Here is a 20,800-nt window from a genome sequence, read left to right as displayed (position 1 = left end):
CTCTCCATTAATAATAGTGGTGCAGTAGCTCACGCCTGTAATCCCAGGAGGCGGAGGCGGGCGGATCATCTGAGGTCTGGAGTTCGAAACCAGCCTGGCTAACATGGCGAAACCCTGTCTCTACTAAAAATACACAAATTAGCTGGGTGTGTTGGCGGATGCCTGTAGTCCCACGTACTCGGAAGGCTGAGGCACAAGAATCGCTTGAACCCGGGAGGGGGAGGTTGCAATGAGCCAAGATTGTGCCACTGCACTCCAGCGTGGGTGATGGACCGAGACTCTGTCTCAAAAATAAATAAATAAAAAATACTAATAGTGGTGGCTGTCCTCTCACCCCTCTTCTCGGTCCTCCTAGGGTGTGTGTGTGTGAGCGTGGGTAGTGAATGTGTGCGAACGAGTATTTTGAGCAAAGCTGCATACGTGACAGACAGCGTGCGCATCACATCTGTGTGATGGGGATGTGTGTGACTGGCAAAGTGAGAGTGCTCACTGATGCCGATTTTTAATATAGTGAGAAAGACAGTCTCCTATTTTGCCCCCCTCGCCAGGCCACTTTGAAGGCCTGACTGGGAAGGTGCCGGGGCCAAGAGAGAGGCCAGGTGGGAGCACACGGTGTGTTCACAGCCACACCACCCTTGCCCCAGGTTACGCTGTGGCCGTGCTGCACAAGACCTGCAGCCTCTCCTATGTCGCGGGGGCTCCACGGTACAAACATCATGGGGCCGTATTTGAGCTCCAGAAGGAGGGCAGACAGGCCAGCTTCCTGCCAGTGCTGGAGGGAGAGCAGGTACCTGCTGGGGAAAGCCTCCACCCCTTATGACCGATGGGGAATCTGGAGGCCCCAAGGGAAAGGGGTGGGTCCCAGGGTGCACAGTGGGCCAGGGCCCAGGCTGGGTAAAACTCAGGCTCCTGAATGGAGCTCGAGGGCTCTGCCTCAGCTCCGCATGTCTGATTGCTAGGCAGTTTCCTCCACTGTGGGGCCTGGGCTGCTCCTCCACTCTTCTGTTACTCTCAGTGAGCAAATTGATATGTAACGACCCAAATTGGGTGATCCAGGAAGCACGTGGGCAGGGGTGTAGCCTTGCTGAGGGGTGGAGGAGTGGAGCTCCTGGTGAGCTGAGTTCCTCCCGGGCTGTAGATGGGGTCCTATTTTGGCTCTGAGCTGTGCCCTGTGGACATTGACATGGATGGAACCACGGACTTCTTGCTGGTGGGTGCTCCATTTTACCACGTTCATGGAGAAGAAGGCAGAGTCTACGTGTACCGTCTCAGCGAGCAGGTGGGAGAGTCTCCATCTTCATGAGCTTGCTGAGGCTGTGGCACTCAGCTTGACACAGAGGTGATGGAGGCTGGCAGTGCCCTAGCCCTGCCTGGCACCAGTGGGCAGTGATGGGGAGGTGCTCAGGCTGGATGGCGGCTGGGTGGGGCAGCGGCATCACTCTCCGCACCCTCTTTCTTACCCAAGGGTGATCATTGATGATAATATCTCTAATATCTCTTTTTTTGTTATTGTTGTTGTTTTTGAGATGGAGTTTTGCTCTTGTTGCCCAGGCTGGAATGCAATGTCATGATCTTGGCTCACCACAACCTCTGCCTCTGGGATTCAAGTGATTCTCCTGCCTCAGCCTTCCGAGTAGCTGGGATTACAGGCGTGGGACACCACACCCAGCTAATTTTGTATTTTTAGTAGAGACAGGGTTTCTCCATGTTGGTCAGGCTGGTCTTGAACTCCCGACCTCAGGTGATCCACCCACCTCGGCCTCCCACAGTGTTGGGATTACAGGTGTGAGCCACCTCGCCCAGCATTTTTTTTTTTTTTTTCGAGACTGAATCTCACTCTGTTGTCCAGGCTGGAGTGCAATGGTGCAATCTTGGCTCACTGCAACCTCCACCTCCTGGGTTCAAGTGATTCTCCTGCCTCAGCCTCCCAAGTAGCTGGGATTACAGGCATGTGCCACCACACCCGGCTAATTTTTGTATTTTTAGTAGAGATGGGGTTCCGCCATGTTAGCCAGGCTGGTCTTGAACTCCTGACCTCAGGTGATCCACCTACCTTGGCCTCCCAAAGTGATGGGATTATGGGCGTGAGTCACCGCGCCCAGCTGATAACATCTCTTACAGCTGCATGGTTGGCAAAGCCCATTAGTCCAGGATCTCACTTGTTTCTCACAGTAACTATGGGAGGTAGCTGCCACTCTCATCTTATGGGTGAGGAAGCTGGGGCTCAGTGAGCCTCAGTGATGCCGAGACTTGCTCAAGTGTACCTGGCATGTATGTGGCAGAGCCACGAGTGAAACCCAGGCCTCCCATTTGCAGCAATGCACCCCTGCCCATGGAAGTAGAGGGGGGCGGGCTCTGAGTCCTGAACTTCCAGGTAGGAGGACCCCAACTTTCCCCTCATGCTCACTGTGTGACCTTGGGAAGGTCCCTGGCCTTTTCTGGGGCTCAGACTCCCTGCTAGAGAATCAGAATCCACCAGCCCAGTGAGTGTGCATCCTGGGTGGCAATGGAGTGGGCACCTAGCGTCCCTTCTTGAGGGCTGAGCTGTTTGTTTGCTTTACAGGATGGTTCCTTCTCCTTGGCACGCATACTGAGTGGGCACCCCGGGTTCACCAATGCCCGCTTTGGCTTTGCCATGGCGGCTATGGGGGATATCAGTCAGGATAAGCTCACAGATGTGGCCATCGGGGCCCCCCTGGAAGGTTTCGGGGCAGATGATGGTGCCAGCTTTGGCAGTGTGTATATCTACAACGGACACTGGGACGGCCTCTCCACCAGCCCCTCGCAGGTGACCCATGGGGCCCTCTCCTTCCTCTCCTCTGGGATTCGATATGATGATCCAAGCCCCAAGTCAGCTTCAGTCCTAAGTACTGGGCAGGTCTCGGGGGTTGGGAATGCCCAGTGAAAGAAAGAAGTCCCCCAGGCTGGTGGGAGGTTCCAGACCAGGGCCTCACTTCAGCCCCTTCAGGCTGGGGGAGGTTGTGGCGGTACCTGTCTCCTTCCCTGGCCTGTACCCCCTCCTTCCACCCACCCGCCTCGGGTCCCTGCTTCCTCTCTTTCTGTCCTTCGCTCCTGTCTCCCACCCAGCACCTCCGCGCCTTATCTCATTCCCCAGGGCTCCCTTGCCAGCCTCTCACACTGCATGTATTACGGGTACTTGCACCCACCTCCAGCTCCTCCTGAGCACCTCCACCTGGGTGGCCCCCAGGCATCTCACTCCCACACAGCCCATCTGAGAGCACCTGCTTCCCCCAGAACTGATGCTCCTCTGAGACCTCATCCCCCTCCACACCCCACACCAGAAACCTTAGATTGTCCCCAGCACGCTCACACCCTGCACAGCCTGTCAGTCCCCACGTCCTCATGATTCTAGCTGTCTCCCAACTCCAGCCCCTTCTCTCTATCCCCATCCCTGCGGTCCCAGCTCAGGCCTTGCCATCCCACTCCCAGCCCACCCAGCTTCCTCCTCCTCTCCATCTTCCACCCCGTGTCTTCAGTGCCATTTCTAAAGTGTTATCCTGATTATATCACTTCAAAACAACAGAACCTTTGTTGACACCCCCACCCCCAAGCCCCACATCAAGCCTCCTTGTACCCCAATCCCCTGCGGTCCACCCCGTCCCTGGCCCTGGCTGCTTCTCAGAAGGCCCTGCTCTTTCCCCACGCCTCACTCTTTCCCTTACTCTCCCGTCAAGTCCCACCTGCCCTTCGAGGCTCCATCCACATGCCTCTTCCTCTGGGAAAGCTTGCCCCCTTTTTCCTGGTTCTAGACTGGGGGCTCCCTGGGGCTGGATGGTGCCTGCAGTGCTGATCGGGATAGAACATGAAAGGACTCCCCGCCCTGTTTCCCTCCCTTCCCTTGCCTCACGCCTTGTGTTTCTGCCTCCACAGCGGATCAGAGCCTCCACGGTGGCCCCAGGACTCCAGTACTTCGGCATGTCCATGGCTGGCGGCTTTGATATCAGTGGCGACGGCCTTGCCGACATCACCGTGGGCACTCTGGGCCGGGCGGTTGTGTTCCGGTAGGGCTCTCCTGCTTTCTGGGGTCCCAGGCCCAGCCTCACCCGTTTGCCCTGCTCTCAATAGCTCCATGCAGACCTTAGGCACCGAGGGAGGGAGCCAGCCCGTGGTTGCAGGCACAGGCTCTGGAGTCTGCCCATCTGGGTTTGAATCTCAGCTCTCAGCCCTCTCAGTGTGGCTTTGGGCAGGTTATTTAATTCTAAGACTTTACCTAGGAATTATAAGAGCACCTACCTCCCAGAGCTATGACGATCATGCAAGTGAATATATGCAAAGTATTTAGCACAGTGCTCAGCGATAGCTGTGATTATTCAGAATTGCAGAGTTTTTTTGTTTTTTGTTTTGTTTTGTTTTGAGATGGAGTCTTGCTCTTTTGCCCAGGCTGGAGTGCAGTGGTGCAATCTCGGCTCACTGCAACCCCCGCCTCCCGGGTTCAAGCAATTCTCTGCCTCAGCCTCCCGAGGAGCTGGGATTACAGGCATCTGCCACCACGCCTGGCTAATTTTTGTATTTTTAGTAGAGACGGGGTTTCACCATGTTGGCCAGGCTGGTCTTGAACTCCTGACCTTGTGATCCACCCGCCTCGGCTTCCCAAAGTGCTGGATTTACAGGCGTGAGCCACTGCACCTGGCCAAGAATTGCAGAGTGATCCCTCAGTGAATGATCCCTCAGTGAATGATCCCTCAGTGAATGATCAAGTCCCATCCCTCAGTGAATGATCAAGTCCCGTGGCTGTAAATGAGCTCATGGAGCGCCCGTCTGTCCCGTCCTCTCCACCAAGCTGCAGACTTGCTGTCTACCCACCACCTCTCTGGGCTGCTGCTCACAGTCATCCCGAAGTGAACACGTCTAAAAACAGAGCTCTTATCTCCCCCCACCCTTTGTTCCCCCAAATCTGTCCTGCCCTCAGGCTTTCTGTCTCAGCAAATGGCACCATCATCCACACAGCAATTCAGTATGAAAACCTAGGCATCATCCTTGATGCCTCTTTTTCCTTCCTCTCTACCACATCAACAAGTCTTAGTTGGCTCTGCCTCCAGACCGCCTCCCAGCGCAGGCACTGTCTTCACTCCCTGGACACTGCTGCGGCAGCCTTCCCTGCTTCCAGCCCCTGCGTTCCATTCTCCACATAGCAGCAGCCCGATCCCTTCACTCTGCTGCCTAAAACCCCTCCACGGCTCCTATTTAGAGTAAAATCCCAATTCCTTACCGTGGCTTTACAGGGCTCTTCGTGGCCTGGCCCTCCCCGACCCTCCATTCCCATCTCCTCCTCCCATCCTCTGTCTCACTAATTAGGCTCCAGGCGCGCTGACCTTCGTGCTCCTCAAACAAACCAAAAGTGTTCCTGCCACAGGCCCTTGGCACTGGCTGTGCTTTCTTCCTGGAGTGCTCTTCCCCAGATCCTCACACAGCTGGCTGTTTCTTGTTAACAAATCTCAACCAAAATGCCTCCTCATCCGCCACGCCATCTGTGACCACCCAGTCTCAGTAGCCCTCAGTCTTTATTACAGTATTTTTGTTGTTGTTTTTGAGATGGAGTCTCGCTCTGTCACCCAGGCTGGAGTGCTGTGGCAGGATCTCAGCTCACTGCAACCTCCGCCTCCCAGGTTCAAGCAATTCTTCTGCCTCAGCCTCCCAAGTAGCTGGGATTACAGGCACCTGCCACCATGCCCAGCTAAGTTTTGAATTTTTAGTAGAGATGGGTTTCACCATGTTGGCCAGGCTGGTCTCGAACTCCTGACCTCAGGTGATCCGCCTGCCTCGGCCTCCCAAAGTGCTGGGATTATAGGCGTGAGCCACCACGCTTGGCCAACAGTATTTTAATTTTTCTCATAGCCTTGCCAATACATAGTATTTCCCTGTTTCATTTATTTGCTTGTTGTCTGCTTTCCCACAAAAGCAGGAACTTGTCTCTTTCCCCACTGTACCCTGAGACTCAGGGATCACCTGGATGTGGGCATGTTTGATAGAGACCCATTGAATGCATGAACCAATCAGCCAGGCCCTGACCCAGAAGCCGAGCAGTCACTTCTCCCATCCTCTTTGCTGTCTTGTTTAGCTCCCGGCCTGTGGTTCGCCTGAAGGCCTCCATGGCCTTCAACCCCAGTGCGCTGCCCATCGGCTTCAACGGCGTCGTGAATGTCCGTTTATGTTTTGAAATCAGCTCTGTGACCACAGCCTCTGAGTCAGGTAAAAAGTGGTCCAGCTGACCCCTGCCTGGTGTGATGGTCCTTCCTTTTTGGCTTCTGTAAGGGGCAGGGAAAGAAGACTGGGGCGGGGGGTGGGTGGGTGTTGGTCTGAGGTCCTGGTGCTTGAAATCCCTCAATTAGAGCTTAGCTCCTTTGTCTCCAGGTTTGTTAAATGCAAACTGCCTCAAGAAAAGGTGGTCTGAGGTTATGTCCACACTCGGAAGGGGTTTAGAGCTGACACTGTTGGGAAGAGGGACACTGGGGCCCTTCCTCAGGGTTGAAGGGTTGAGTTTCTGAAAAGAAGACTCAGAAGGCCAGGCGCGGTGGCTCACGCCTGTAATCCCAGCACTTTGGGAGGCTGAGGTGGGCAGATCACGAGGTCAGGAGATCAAGACCATCCTGGCTAACACGGTGAAACCCTGTCTTTACTAAAAATACAAAAAATTAGCCCGGCGTAGTGGCGGGCCCCTGCAGTCCCAGCTACTCGGGAGGCTGAGGCAGGAGAATGGCGTGAACCCGGGAGGCGGAGCTTGCAGTGAGCCGAGATGGCGCCACTGCACTCCAGCCTGGGCAACAGAGCGAGACTCCGTCTCAAAAGAAAAAAAAAAAAAGCAAATGACAGACCTGTCCCTTCCAGGACACAGAGCTCGATGGGCTGTGCGATGCTGGGCAAGTGTCTTTCCTTAGCTGAGCTGCTTCTGTACAGTAAGAGAGGCGGCCCCAGAACCTCCATGGTGCTTCCAGCTCTGCCGTCCTGGGGTTTTCCTCCATAGAGTCCCTCTTTCCCTCTCCATTCTCTTTGTTGTCTGTCTTCCTCCTTATTTTCTTCTTCAATCTCGATCCCCTTCCCGAGCCCTCCTTCCCTAAGGAAGGCTGACTCAGTCCTGGGAATGTGTTGTTCCGGGTTTGGAGCTGGAGCACTCAGAGACCCTGGCCAGGTGTCAGCAGACAGTGAGAAAAATATCTTTGAAAAAGCGACGCAGGAGTCCAGCCACAGGGAAGTACCTGCATGGGGACACTGTTCAGGAGGGGCCACAAGGAACCTCAGGCAGGCTGGGGGCCTTCTGTCTGCGGCTGGTTCATCCCCACCTCATCGGGAAGGTCTGGTCTTCTTTCCCAGGCCTCCGCGGGGCATTTCTCAACTTCACGCTGGACGTGGATGTGGGGAAGCAGAGGAGAAGGCTGCAGTGTTCAGACGGGAGAAGCTGTCTGGGCTGCCTGAGGGAGTGGAGCAGCGGATCCCAGCTTTGTGAGGACCTCCTGCTCATGCCCACAGAGGGAGAGGTAAGTGAGGGAGTTTGGGTGGGAGTCCGGAGGGGTCTTTGTCATTGAGAAAGGATTTGATGTGACGCAGTGAAGGGCACATACCCAGACCTACAAATGAGGTGATTAAAGTAATCATAACAGGCCAGGCATGGTGGCTCACACCTTTCATCCCAACACTTTGGGAGGCTGAGGCGGGTGGATCACCTGAGGTCAGGAGTTCGAGACCAGCCTGGCCAACATGGTGAAACCCTGTCTCCACTAAAAACACAAAATTTAGGCGGGCGTGGTGGTGCGTGCCTGTAATCCCAGCTACTCGGGAGGCTGAGGCAGGAGAATCGCTGGAACCCAGGGGATGGAGGTTGCAGTGAGCCAAAATCATGCCACTGTACTCTAGCCTGGCCCACAAGAGCGAGACTCCATCTCAAAATAATAATAATAATAATAATAATAATAATAATAATAAAAAATCAAGAACCACATAATGGCACGGAAGATGGAGATGCTGTCATTGCTGACGTTTTTCTTGGTAATAACTCAGGAATACCAGGTGTTCTTGGCATGCGTTATCCGACCTCACCTGATAATAACTAGGACCGAGGGCCTGAATGTCAATTGGCATCAGAAGAAGTGAACAACTAAAAGGAAGAAATAAAAAGATAGAAATGACCATCTAGAAAGGTTTACTCCTGGCAAAGGTGCCCAGAGACATGGGGGAAAAAAAAAAGTATGTTGGGACTCAAACCCTGACAGGATCTAGAACTTTGGATCTACATGGATCATTTATTCCAATAAACAAATGCATGAATTCTTCTTCTGAATACACATTTACCCCCAAAGTGATTGTTAATTGGATTAAGAAAGTTTCTAGCAAGTCTACAGCCTTCCTTAAATAAAGGCTTAATCACATTCTCTACCAGAGAATCATGCTCACTTTCTCCCATGGGCTTGAGGCTCTTATGGTGGCAGAAAGGCTCATTTAAACAAAGAGAGTGGCAAATGGTATGCTAAGCAATCTCATTATCTTCTCTCTTACCTCTCTAATATGTCCTCCATGTTGCTTTGAGAAACATCTTGGTCAGCTGGGCGTGGTGGCTCACGCCTATAATCCCAGCACTTTGGGAGGCTGAGGCGGGCGGATCACTTGAGGTCAGGAGTTCGAGACCAGCCTGACCAACATGGCGAAACCCTGTCTCTACTAAAAATACAAAAATTAGCCAGGCATGGTGGCACACACCTGTCATCCCAGCTACTTGGGTGGCTGAGGCAGGAGAATCGCTTGAACCCGGGAGGCGGAGGTTGCAGTGAGCCAAGATCGCGCCACTGCACTCCAGCCTGGGCAACAGAGCAAGACTCCGTCTCAAAAAAAAGAAAAAAGAAAAAAAAAAAGCATTATTGTTGTCATCTTCTCCCCCACATCCAACTCTAACCCTGCCTTTCGTGGTGGCCCCACAGCTCTGTGAGGAGGACTGCTTCTCCAGTGCCAGTGTCAAAGTCAGCTACCAGCTCCAGACGCCTGAGGGACAGACAGACCATCCTCAGCCCATCCTGGACCGCTACACTGAGCCCTTTGCCATCTTCCAGGTAACTCTACCCACAGCCAGTACCCAGCCCTCTTGAGAGCCCATCCCACAGAAACCACCTGCTCCCCTAACTTCCAAGAATGTTGGAGTTGGGAGGGAATGTCTTCAGATGGCATTTGGGCCCCTCACCGTACTCATGGTGAAACTGAGTCCCTGCGATGGTGTTAATGTGTACCCGTGAGTGAGGACTCATGGGTAACGCAGGTCTCCATCTGCCCCTGGGGCTTGTTCCTTTATGTCTTTATGTTCACAAAAGCGCTTGCTACATCTTTCATGAGGCACATGCATACATTGCATCCTGGGGACCTCACTTGGCAAGCGGCTCTGATGACGCCGTGGTGGGGGCTCCTTGTGGGAGCTAGACTGGAGTTGTCATGTCTTGCACTGCAGAGAGGATGCCCTTTGGCGCACCTGCCTCTTCATGCCCTGCCAGGGCCTTCAGGCTGAATGGTCCCACCAAACCTGTATCCTAGCCTCTCCTCCTGGTGCCCATCAGTGCAGCTTAGACAGGCGGGTAGTGTCATAAGAAACTTTTGTCAGCCGGGCGCCCTGGCTGACGCCTGTAATCCCAACACTTTGGGAGGTTGAGGCAGGTGGATCACCTGAGGTCGGGAGTTCGATACCAGCCTGGCCAAGATGGTAAAACCCTGTCTCTACTAAAAATACAAAAATTGGCCGGGTGTGGTGGCATGCGCCTGTAGTCCCAGCTACTAGGGAGGCTGAGGCAGGAGAATCATTTGAACCCAGGAGGCAGAGGTTGCAATGAGCCAAGACCGTGCCATTGCACTCCAGCCTAGGCAACAGAGTGAGACTCCATCTCAAAAAAATAAAACATAAAAAAAAATTTAAAAAATACAAAGATTAGCCCAGTGTGGTGGTGCATGCCTGTAGTCCCAGCTACTCAGGAGGCTGAGGCAGGAGAATTGCTTGAACCCGGGAGGTGGTGTTTGCAGTGAGCCAAGATCATGCCACTGCACTCCAGCCTGGGTGACAGAGAAAGACTCCGTCTCAAAAAAAAAAAAAAAAAGCCACAAACCTTCAATATATATTTCCTAAAAACAAAGGCATTGTCTTAACATAGTACAATGATCAAAATCAGGAAATTCACACTGATAAAATACTATTATCTAATCTATAAACTTTATTCAAATTTTGCCAGTTGTCCTATTAATGTCCTTTATAGCAAAAGAAAAAAAGGTTCTGGTCCAGGATCATTCATAGCGTTCTACAGTTATTTATCTTTCGTCTCCTTTAATCTGGAAGAGTTTCTCAGTCTTTCCTTGTCTTTTAATGACATTAACATTTTTGAAGGGTACAGGCCAGTCCTTTTGTAGAATGTTCCTCAATTTTTCTGATGTTTCTTCATAATTAGATTCAGGTTATGCATTTTTGTTTTGTTTTGTTTTGTTTTTGAGACAGAGTTTCGCCCTTGTTGCCCAGGCTGGAGTACAATGGCGTGATCTCGGCTCACTGCAACCTCTGCCTCCCGAGTTCAAGCGATTCTCCTGCCTCAGCCTCCTGAGTAGCTGGGATTACAGGCATGTATCACCATGCTCGGCTAATTTTTGTACTTTTGGTAGAGACGGGGTTTCACTATGTTAGCCAGACTGGTCTCGAACTCCTGACCTCAGGTGATCCACCCGCCTTGGCCTCCCAAAGTGCTGGGATTACAGATGTGAGCCACCGCGCCCGGGCAGGTTATACATTTTTGGTAGGAATATCACAGAAGTAAAGTTGTATCCTTCTCATTACACCATCTCAGGAGGCACCTAATGTGGATTCGTTCATTCCTAGTGCTGTTTGCCTGTGTCATTAATAAGCACATCTCATTTTATGGTGAGATGCCTTGCGATTGTATCCTGCTTCACATCTCTTTATGTGTCTTTCCTTAACCAGTGATGACTATTATGCTATGGCAAAGAGATTTTTAAAAAGTTATTCCCTGTATAAAATGGGTGAGGAAAAATCATGTGGTGTTAGGCACATCGGTGTTACCAGAGAGTGCGTTCTAGCTGGGAGTTTAGCTGACTTAACCCCATTCTCTTTCACCGGGGCTGGGTGGAAGAGATCAGGCTACGTGGCTATATTAAAAATACAACAAAAAACCCTGCATGAAACTGTTGACCCACTTAGAGAGAGCGCCACGCTTTGACTTCTGCAAATGGCATCCCCCTTCCGCAGGAAGTAGAAAGTTTCCTTTCAAGCCCTGGGCTCTCATTCCCACCCTAGACCATGGGAACAGACCTGCAGACAGCTGCCGAGGTGGCCGCTGGGAGAGAAGTGCAAAGTGCAGAGGCTCTCCAGCCGAGGAACTGGCTGCCTTCCTTCATAATACAAAAACAGACCCAGCTACTTTAGAACACTGGAATTTTTAAAAACATGAACTGGAGCTTTTCAACCTCCATGAGGCCTTTTGAAATGTGGCTTTCAGAATTAGTCGGTTATGTGTAGGCAGGGGAAATAGTTAGCTTACAGAGACAACTAGCTAGGCCGGGCGTGGTGGCTCACACCTGTAATCCCAAAACTTTGGAAGGCCAAGGCGGGTGGATGACCTGAGGTCAAGAGTTTGAGACCAACCAGGTCAACATGGTGAAACCCTTTCTCTAATAAAAATGCAAAATTAGCTGGGTGTGGTGGCACATGCCTGTAATCCCAGCCACTTGGGAGGCTGAGGCAGGAGAATCGCTTGAACCCGGGAGGCGGAGGTTGCAGTGAGCCGAGATCGCGCCATTGCATTCCAGCCTGGACAACAGAGTGAGACGCCATCTGAAAACAAACAAACAAACAAACAAACAGATGACTAGCCATGAGGAAGAGAACCTCCAAGGCCTGGACCTTGACAATATTTGGCTAGGTATCTCTGATTCCTGCCCGGGCTGTTCTGCCTACATCAGAAAAGACTAAGGAGGCTTCTTTTCGCATAGGTGTCTGCTCCCTAAATGCGCAAAGTTGTGTGTTGCTGCTTAATTCGCATGATGTAAATGTCATGGGCACCCCTAACATTCCATGAAGGTCACCCCACTTTTTACCTTGGCCAGAGGACTGGGTCACAGTGTGCCCATGTTATAGGACAGATCCAGGAATGTCACCCAGGAATGTCACAGTCCCTGCTCTTCAGGGATAATCCCAGCCTGCACCCCTCACCTCCCTGTAACTGCACTTCTCAGGGTGAGCAGGAGGCACAGCCCTAAACGTCCTATAAGGAGAAGAGCTGGAGGCAGGCAGGGCTGCTGGTGAAGGCGGGGCCTGGGCTGATCGGGACTCTCTGTCTGGTTACAGCTGCCCTATGAGAAGGCCTGCAAGGATAAGCTGTTTTGTGTTGCAGAATTACAGCTGGCCACCGCCGTCTCTCAGTGAGTTGGATGCAGCCGTCAGTTTCCTCGATTAACCTTCTCCCGAACGCTTGCCCGGGCAATTCCTTCATTAGGACGCCCTGCACACCCCCTTCCGCTCTCCCCGTGGCCCACAAATGGCTTCTGCACTTATTATCTCAATATGTCCTCAGCTACCCCAGGAGGGAGGCGAGACAGAGATCTGTCTTCCCACTTTCTAGATTAGGAAGCAGACTCAGTCCCCGAGGGCCCTGCATAGGACATTTGGTGGACTGGAACCTGGGTCTCTTGACATCCCGGACAATGCTATATTCAGAACCCAGCGTTCTTCGCAGCCAGGCTGACCTCTACCTCAGTTAGAGGTAACCTCTTTCCTGGCCCACCTCTTGGCCAAATTAACTAATCAATCAAATATTTCTGGACCATCTACTTTGTGCCAAGCACTCTAGGTGCTGGGGATACCTCTGTGAACAACACAGACAAAAATCCCTGCCCTCCTGGTGCTCTTAGCGGGAGAAGATGGTAAGTAGGTAAATTCTATGTTGATGAGATGAACGTTGAAGACACAGGGAAGGTAGGAGGGAGTGCTGGGTGGCGGCTGATGCTGAAGTTTTCAATGGGGTGGTCAGAGAGGATGACACTTTGGCACACGCTGGAGGAGGTAGAGGAACGAGCTATGTGGATGGGTGTCTACGGGAAGAGCAGCTGCAGGTACCCTGGGTTGGGAGCCTGCCTGGCGGGTGGGGGGCAGGCTGAGGACCTAGTGGCTGCAGTGGAGTGGGGTGGGCAGTAATGAGGGAAGGGAAGGGAGGGGGAGGAGGCCATGGGGCTTCTTAAACCCTCAGAAGGGCTTTTGCTGTGAGCTGGGAAGTCAGAGGAGTGACACGCTCACGCAGCTTAGCAGGATCCTTCTTGCTGCTGAGCTGAGAAGAGAGTGTAGGAACAAAGGGGTGGCACTTGCTCCCTTGGTAACCACTCAGGTGAGAGGTGATGGGGGCTGGGCCATGACGGGGTAACGGTTTAAAGTGACAGCCCATAGCACGCGCTGACAGAGTGGAGGCGGAGGGAGGAAAGAGACCCACAGCCCCAGCATGCGACACTGCACTGTCCAACACACCAGCCACACTTAGCTGTTTACATGTACATGAGTTAAAATTAAACACAATGAAACATTTGTTTCATCCTCAGTCACATTAGCCACACTTCAAAGACGCAGTGGCCGCCTGTGGCTGGTGGTGTTGGGCAGCACAGATACCGCCTGTCTCCATCACTGCAGATGTTCTATTGGACCACACTGAATTCCAGAATGACGGTGTTGCCAAGCACATGAGTTTGGGTTTAGACATGTAGTGCTCTTAGAATGCCCTCCCAGGCCGGGCGCGGTGGCTCATGCCTGTAATCCCAGCACTTTGGGAGGCAGAGGTAGGCGGATCACGAGGTCAGGTGTTTGAGACAAGCCTGGTCAACATGGTGAAACCCCATCTCTACTAAAAATACAAAAATTAGCTGGGCGTGCTGGTGGGCGCCTGTAATCCCAGCTACTGGGGAGGCTGAGGCAGGAGAATCGCTCAAACTCGGGAGGCAGAGGGTGCAGAGAGCCGAGATTGCACCACTGCACTCCAGCAAGACTCCATATGGGCTGGGGAGGGGAGCGGGGGAGAACAAAACAAAACAAAACAAACAAGCCGTCCCTGGCGACTGGTGCTGTGTATGTATTGTGATTCTGATGGCCAGCTGGCCGGAGTTGCCGTATATGGGGAAGAACGCAGTTCCCCAAGTCCTGGTCAGCCCTTTCATAGACATTTGCAGGACCAGTTGAAGACTTTCAAATGCTCTGGAATCCAGCCTAACAAGCAGGCACAGCTGTTTCCAGCAGGGAATTAATTACAGCCAAGAACCAACCTCCCAGCCAGCTACTGGGGTAGCAGAGATACAGCACGCGCGGCTTGCCCTACATCGCCCCCTAGTGTACATAGCAAGCAAACGCTTCTCTTTCAAAAACGCTAGTGAGCCTGGTCGTCGGTGTCCAGCTGTCTCAGTGGTTTTTGACGTTTCTGAGGACATAGATCCCCAAAAGAATCTAATGAAGACTACAGACCCCTCTCCTTAGAAGATCACATGTGCATACATGAATGTTGGCATTCCGGGCCCTCTGAGACGGTCCCTAGGCCTCAGATTAGGCAACGCTGTTAAATATTCTGATGACACTGAGCTCTCACGCCTGAGCTCTAGGATGGTGTGTCCAGCTGACATGTCAGCATCTCTGCTTTGTTATCCTATATGCACCTCTTGTCATGTCCCCGACTGAACGCATCTTCTTTCACCCTTGGGTCTTCCTCCCGTGTTACCTCCCTCAGTCAATGGCACCACTCAGCCACCTGAGCTAGAAACTCAGAACTTGCCCATGACTCCTCTGTGCCCCCTCCTCTGCCTCTTTTTCATTTCATTTGCTTTACTGTCTCTGACTTCTTTCCTTTTCCACTACTGTTGTCTTTTTTTTTTTTTTGAGACAGGGTCTCACTCTGTCACCCAGGCAGGAGTGCAGTGGCGTGATCTCGGTTCACTGCAACCTCCACCTCCTGGCTTCAAGTGCTTCTCCTGCCTCAGCCTCCTGTGTAGCTGGGATCACAGGCGCACACAACCACACTCAGCTAATTTTTGTATTTTTAGTAGAGACACGGTTTTACCATGTTGGCCAGGCTGGTCTTGAACTCTTGGCCTCAAGTGATCCACCTGCCTCACCTCCCAAAGTGCTGGGATTACAGGCGTGAACCACCGTGTCCAGCCGTCCACTACTGTTTCCTTATTTCAGGCATGTATCATCTCTCGGGTGGAGACAGCAGGTTCTGTCTCTGCTTCCTGTTTCTCCCTCCAGTCAATCCATCCTCTTCTCAGCTGGGATAAAAACCAAACCAAAACCAAACAATGGGAACAAAACACACGTCACATTACTTCCTAGATCTGCACATCTCATCTTTGGCCATTTCAGATGGAAAACAGTTTTCTTGGTATTGCTAATATGTTTTTCTGTCGATCTCAGCTACTGAGAGTGGTTCTGCACTCTGGGTCCCCGTGATACCTCAGCATTCTGGAGGAGCCTTTCACACATCCCCAGGACCCTCTTTTCCAGGCCACATGGACTCCTGTCTTAAACCACAGCCTTTTAATGGGAAGGGTCTGAATGATTTTGTGGGTAGGAAGCTGAGGCCAAGAAAAGGGGTGGGACAGTATGTCTTATGTACACTGTTCTCCAGTGCACAGCAGTGCCCCATATATATTGTGGCATGGATGAATTTGTGTCATAGAGTACCTCACCTAGGGTCACAGTGGATTGCTGGTAGAAAGAGGATTTGGGTACAATTCTCTCAACTCTTTGGAGGCTGCTAGACTCCAGGCATTTAATTAGCCTTTTGTTTTTTTTTTGAGACAGAGTTTCACTCTTGTTGCCCAGGCTGGAGTGCAATGGTGCGATCTCAGCTCACCGCAACCTCTGCCTCCCGGGTTCAAGCAATTCTCCTGCCTCAGCCTCCTGAATAGCTGGGATTACAAGTGCCCGCACCACGCCTGGCTAATTTTTTTTTTTTTTTTTTTTTAAGATGGAGTCTCATCCTGTCACCCAGGCTGGAGTATAGTGGTGTGATCTTGGCCCTCTGCAACCTCCCCCTCCCGGGTTCAAGCAATTCTCTGCCTCAGCCTCCTGAGTAGCTGGGATTACAGGCACCTGCCACCATACCTGGCTAATTTTTGTATTTTTAGTAGAGATGGGGTTTCACCATGTTGGCCAGGCTGGTCTTGAACTCCTGACCTTATGATCCACCCACCTCAGCCTCCCAAAGTGCTGGGATTACAGGCGTGAGCCACCGCGCCCAGCCAGTTTTTGTATTTTTAGTAGAGACGGGGTTTCGCCATGTTGGCCAGGCTGGTCTCAAACTCCTGACCTCAGGTGATCTACCCGCCTCGGCCTCCCAAAGTGCTGGGATGACAGGTAATTAGCCTGTCTTGGCTTCTGTTTCCTCTTCTATAAAATGGAGAGTAGCTGTACTATTTCACAGGGTTACTATGAGGGTTGAGCGTGTGAGACACAGTCCTTGGCACATGGTAAGCGCTAAATAGACGGCAGCTATTATCGTCATCTCATGCAACAACTGAGATGGGTGTGGCAGTCCAGCTGTTTGCTTATGTTGAGAGGAAAAATGTCTAAGCTAAATGTATTCCCTAGGCAATTCATCTAAGAAGTTACTTAAGAAGGTGCTATTCTGGGCTGTGTGCGGTGGCTTACACCTGTAATCCTAGCACTGTGGGAGGCCAAGGCAGGTGGATCACTTGAGCCCAGGAGTTCAAGACCCGCCTCCACATGGCGAGACCCTGTCTCTACAAAAAATACAAAAATTAGCCGCACATCGGCCAGGCTGGGTGGCTCACGCCTGTAATCCCAGCACTTTGGGAGGCCGAGGCAGGCGGATCACCTGAGGTCAGGAGTTCGAGACCAGCCTGACCAATGTGGAGAAACCCCGTCCCTAATAAAAATACAAAATTAGCCAGGCATAGTGGTGCATGCCTGTAATCCCAGCTACTCGGGAGGCTGAGACAGGAGAATTGCTTGAACCTGGGAGGTGGAGGTTGCAGTGAGCTGAGATCATGCCATTGCACTCCAGCCTGGGCAACAAGAGCGAAACTCCATCTCAAAAAAATAAAAATGAAAAAAATATTAGCCGGGCATGGTGGTAAACACCTGTAGTCCCAGCTACTCCGGAGGCTGAGGTGGGAGGATCACTTGAGCCCAGGAAGTGGAGGCTGCAGTGAGCTGTGATCATTGCGCCACAGCACCCACACTCTAGCCTCGGTGAATGTGCTATTGTATTGCATTGAAGTTTTTACAGATGAAATAAACTGTAACATTTTTATCTGTACCCTGTGCAGGCAGGAATTGGTGGTGGGTCTCACAAAGGAGCTGACCCTGAACATTAACCTAACTAACTCCGGGGAAGATTCCTACCTGACAAGCATGGCCTTGAATTACCCCAGAAACCTGCAGTTTAAGAGGATGCAAAAGGTAACTGTGACGGCGGCCGTGGAAACAGGTCCCTCACGCCCCTCCCTTGTTGCATGCCTGCTTTTCCGTGGCGACCCCCCCACTGGCACCCCTGCCTCCAGCCTCCTCCTGGTCCAACCAATAGATGGTTAATAACTAGATAAATCCCCGCCAGTCTGGCTCCATGCCTCCCAAGGCACCATATTCTGCTGCACTATCACCCTCCCTGTGTGCAGCCTCTCTTCACCAGGGTTCTGAGAGAGAAGCGAGCTCTAATGCCCTAAGACACTGAGAAAGTAAAAATTAGCTTAGACTGGGGAAAGTGAAAATCTGCCCTGCCATTCCCCAGGCTGGATACAGACACCGATACTAGGAAGCAGTCTGTTTCCCGAGGACACCCTGTGGCTGACAAGTATCACCACACTGAGAAATTTTGTTCTCTAAAATCACAGATGAGAAAACTTTGGGCCGGGCACAGTGGCTCACGCCTGTAATCCCAGCACTTTGGGAGGCCGAGGCGGGCGGATCACGAGGTCAGGAGATGGAGACCATCCTGGCTAATACAGTGAAACCCTGTCTCTACTAAAAATACAAAAAAATTAGCTGGGCGCGGTGGCGGGCGCCTGTAGTCCCAGCTACTGGGGAGGCTGAGGCAGGAGAATGGCGTGAACCTGGGAGGTGGAGCTTGCAGTGAGCTGAGATTGCACCACTGCACTCCAGCCTGGGCGACAGGGCAAGACTCCGTCTCAAAAAAAAAAAAAAAAAAGAAAACTTTGCTGTTTAAAGTAGTTACGTCAGTAATTATGAACCCCGATCACTCTTGCCTGGAGAGTGTAAGTCATTTTGACCAAGAGAAGAGTCTGTTTCCACCTGAGGTAGAGAGCTTCAGATACAGTGTCTGTCAACTTTCTCTCTATTAATGGTTTCCAAAGAAGAGGGCCCTGGGTCTACTTCAAACTTTCTACTCTCTAGTAATGGTTTCCAAGGAAGTGGGCCCTGGGTCTGATTCACAGGCTGGCCTGATGTTGACTGACTCCTTGACACACAGCCCTGCTTTAGCATCAAAACATGACTTTATTTACATTTCATCTGAACTCCACCCTTCCCTGGAGTCCTTTAATAACCACCTTTTCTATTGTTCAGTGATACACACAACAGTGTAGTTTTTGGCCGGGCACAGTGGCTCACGCCTGTAATCCCAGCACTTTGAGAGGCCGAGGTGGGTGGATCACCTGAGGTCAGGAGTTCGAGACTAGCCTGGCCAACATGGCAAAACCCTGTCTCTACTAAAAATACAAAAATTAGCCAGGTGTGGTGGCAGGCGCCTGTAATCCTAGCTACTCGGGAGGCTGAGGCACGAGAATCACTTGAACCCGGAGGTAGAGATTGGAGTGAACCGAGATTGCGCCACTGCACTCCAGCCTGGGAGACAGAGCAGGACTCTGTCTCAAAAACAAACAAACAAACAAAATCAAAGTGTAGTTTTCCTCATTGCAGTGAGTTAATAAACTTGAATTTGTTGGACTGTAGATTTGTCCCCGGTCATCTTAGGCTATTTGGGCTAGGACAGTATCCATTATATGAATGAAGCAATCTCCTAGGCTGGGCATGGTGGCTCACGCCTGTAATCCCATCACTTTGGGAGGCTGAAGTGGGTGGATCACTTGAGGTCAGGAGTTCGAGACCAGCCTGGCTAACATGGTAAAACCCTGTTTCTATTAAAAATACAAAAAATACAAAAAATTAGCCGGGCGTGGTGGCAGGCACCTATAATCCCAGCTACTCGAGAGACTGAGGCAGGAGAATTGCTTGAACCCGGGAGGTGGAGGTTGCAGTGAGCTGAGATTGTGCCACTTCACTCCAGCCTGGGCGAAAGAGCAAAACTCCATCTCAAAAAACAAAAACAAAAACAAAAAACAATCTCCTAGGCATCTAGAGGGGAACTAGGGATGGACCGTCCCTGGGAGAATTAAGAAAACTCACTGCAGTCATCACCTGCCCCTCGGGGGTCTGAGTGGGGAGCCCTGGTGGCTATGTGGCATTGCTGGTGTGTGCCGGCCTTCCAGCCAGGCTGTGGGTTATGTTTGCATCAGTGCAAGGCCCAGCTCAAATGCCTCCTTCCCCAGGAAGACCTTACGAATTCCTCCGAGTTGGAATTCATATTTCTCCACTGCTGTTCTCTGCAGCTCCCTCACGGAAGCACCCCTTAGACCTTGTATTGAAATTCCTCAGGGATCTACTGCTGACTCCGCCTGTCCGGCTTGTGAGGAAGACAGAGACGAAGCGGACTTTATTTCTTTAGCTCCCGGCAGGGTGTCTGACAGGCAGAAAAATTAGTGAATGTTTGCTGAATTGCTGTGAGGAAACCACGTTTTTGTTTTGTTTTGTTTGGCTCTTTAAGAGAATGTCATCTGCTCTGTTAACAGCCTCCCTCTCCAAACATTCAGTGTGATGACCCTCAGCCGGTTGCTTCTGTCCTGATCATAAACTGCAGGATTGGTCACCCCGTCCTCAAGAGGTCATCTGTGAGTTGGTTTGGACTGATTTGCTCTTCTCACCACCCTGCGGTTGGCGTCTTCTGCATCTTAGTCTCATTTGAATCTCTCGGTTCCAGCTTTGCACTTTGCTTGACTACAGTCAGTCCTCAGCAGTGCTTAACAGTGGCTAAGTTGGCTCTGAAAGTAGGGGGTGATGGGGACGAGAGCTTTCCAGTACACAGCCCTAGATGAACTGCCTGCTCACCTCGGTGAAGCAGAGGAGTTGTGGGTAGTATGGAGGGCGTGTCAGACAAGTTTTGTTTGTTTGTTTGTTTGTTTGTTTTTGAGATGGAGTTTCATTCTGTCACCCAGGCTGGAGTGCAGGGGCATGGTCTCAGCTCACTGCAACCTCCGCCTCCCGGGTTCAAGTGATTCTCCTTCCTCAGCCTCCTGAGTAGCTGGGATTACAGGCGTGCAGCACTACACCTGGCTAATTTTTTAAATATTTTTGGTAGAGATGGGGTTTCACCATGTTGGCCAGGCTGGTCTCAAACTCCTGTCCTCAAGTGATCTGCCTGCCTCGACCTCCCAAAGTGCTGGGATGACAGGCATGAGCCACCATGCCCGGCCAAGACCAAAAGTTATTAACCCTGAGCTGTCACTCATCATCTCTATGCTGTGGGAAATCTCTGAAGTGGCTTCTTCAACTGTAGAAGGGTAATGAGGCCGCCTGCCCTGCTTACTCCATATTTGTATTTGAGGCTTAAATGAAATAACGGGGCCGGGTGCAGTGGCTCACGCCTCTAATCCCAGCACTTTGGGAGGCCGAGGTGGGTGGATCATTTGAGGTCAGGAGTTGGAGACCAGCCTGGCCAACATGGTGAAACCCCATCTCTACTAAGAA

General features: G+C 51.7%; 1 protein-coding gene across 3 annotated transcripts in view; it reads left to right on the top strand.

Moving 5' to 3' along the window:
* Positions 1-20,800, top strand: part of ITGAE (integrin subunit alpha E) — an 84,452-nt gene that overhangs the window by 47,066 nt on the left and 16,586 nt on the right. For all 3 annotated transcript variants that reach the window (XM_063717955.1, XM_063717954.1, XM_024235430.3), the window contains exons 13-22: positions 645-787; positions 1,139-1,279; positions 2,564-2,788; positions 3,892-4,022; positions 6,080-6,210; positions 7,330-7,493; positions 8,928-9,056; positions 12,335-12,408; positions 17,308-17,440; positions 19,846-19,944. In XM_063717955.1, coding sequence (XP_063574025.1) covers positions 645-787; positions 1,139-1,279; positions 2,564-2,788; positions 3,892-4,022; positions 6,080-6,210; positions 7,330-7,493; positions 8,928-9,056; positions 12,335-12,408; positions 17,308-17,440; positions 19,846-19,944 — 1,370 coding nt within the window. The remainder of the gene's footprint in view (positions 1-644; positions 788-1,138; positions 1,280-2,563; positions 2,789-3,891; positions 4,023-6,079; positions 6,211-7,329; positions 7,494-8,927; positions 9,057-12,334; positions 12,409-17,307; positions 17,441-19,845; positions 19,945-20,800) is intronic.

This window comes from Pongo abelii, chromosome 19, assembly GCF_028885655.2.
Source record: "Pongo abelii isolate AG06213 chromosome 19, NHGRI_mPonAbe1-v2.0_pri, whole genome shotgun sequence".
NCBI classification, from domain to species: Eukaryota; Metazoa; Chordata; class Mammalia; order Primates; family Hominidae; genus Pongo; species Pongo abelii.
This window is presented reverse-complemented; position numbering and strand designations above follow the sequence as displayed.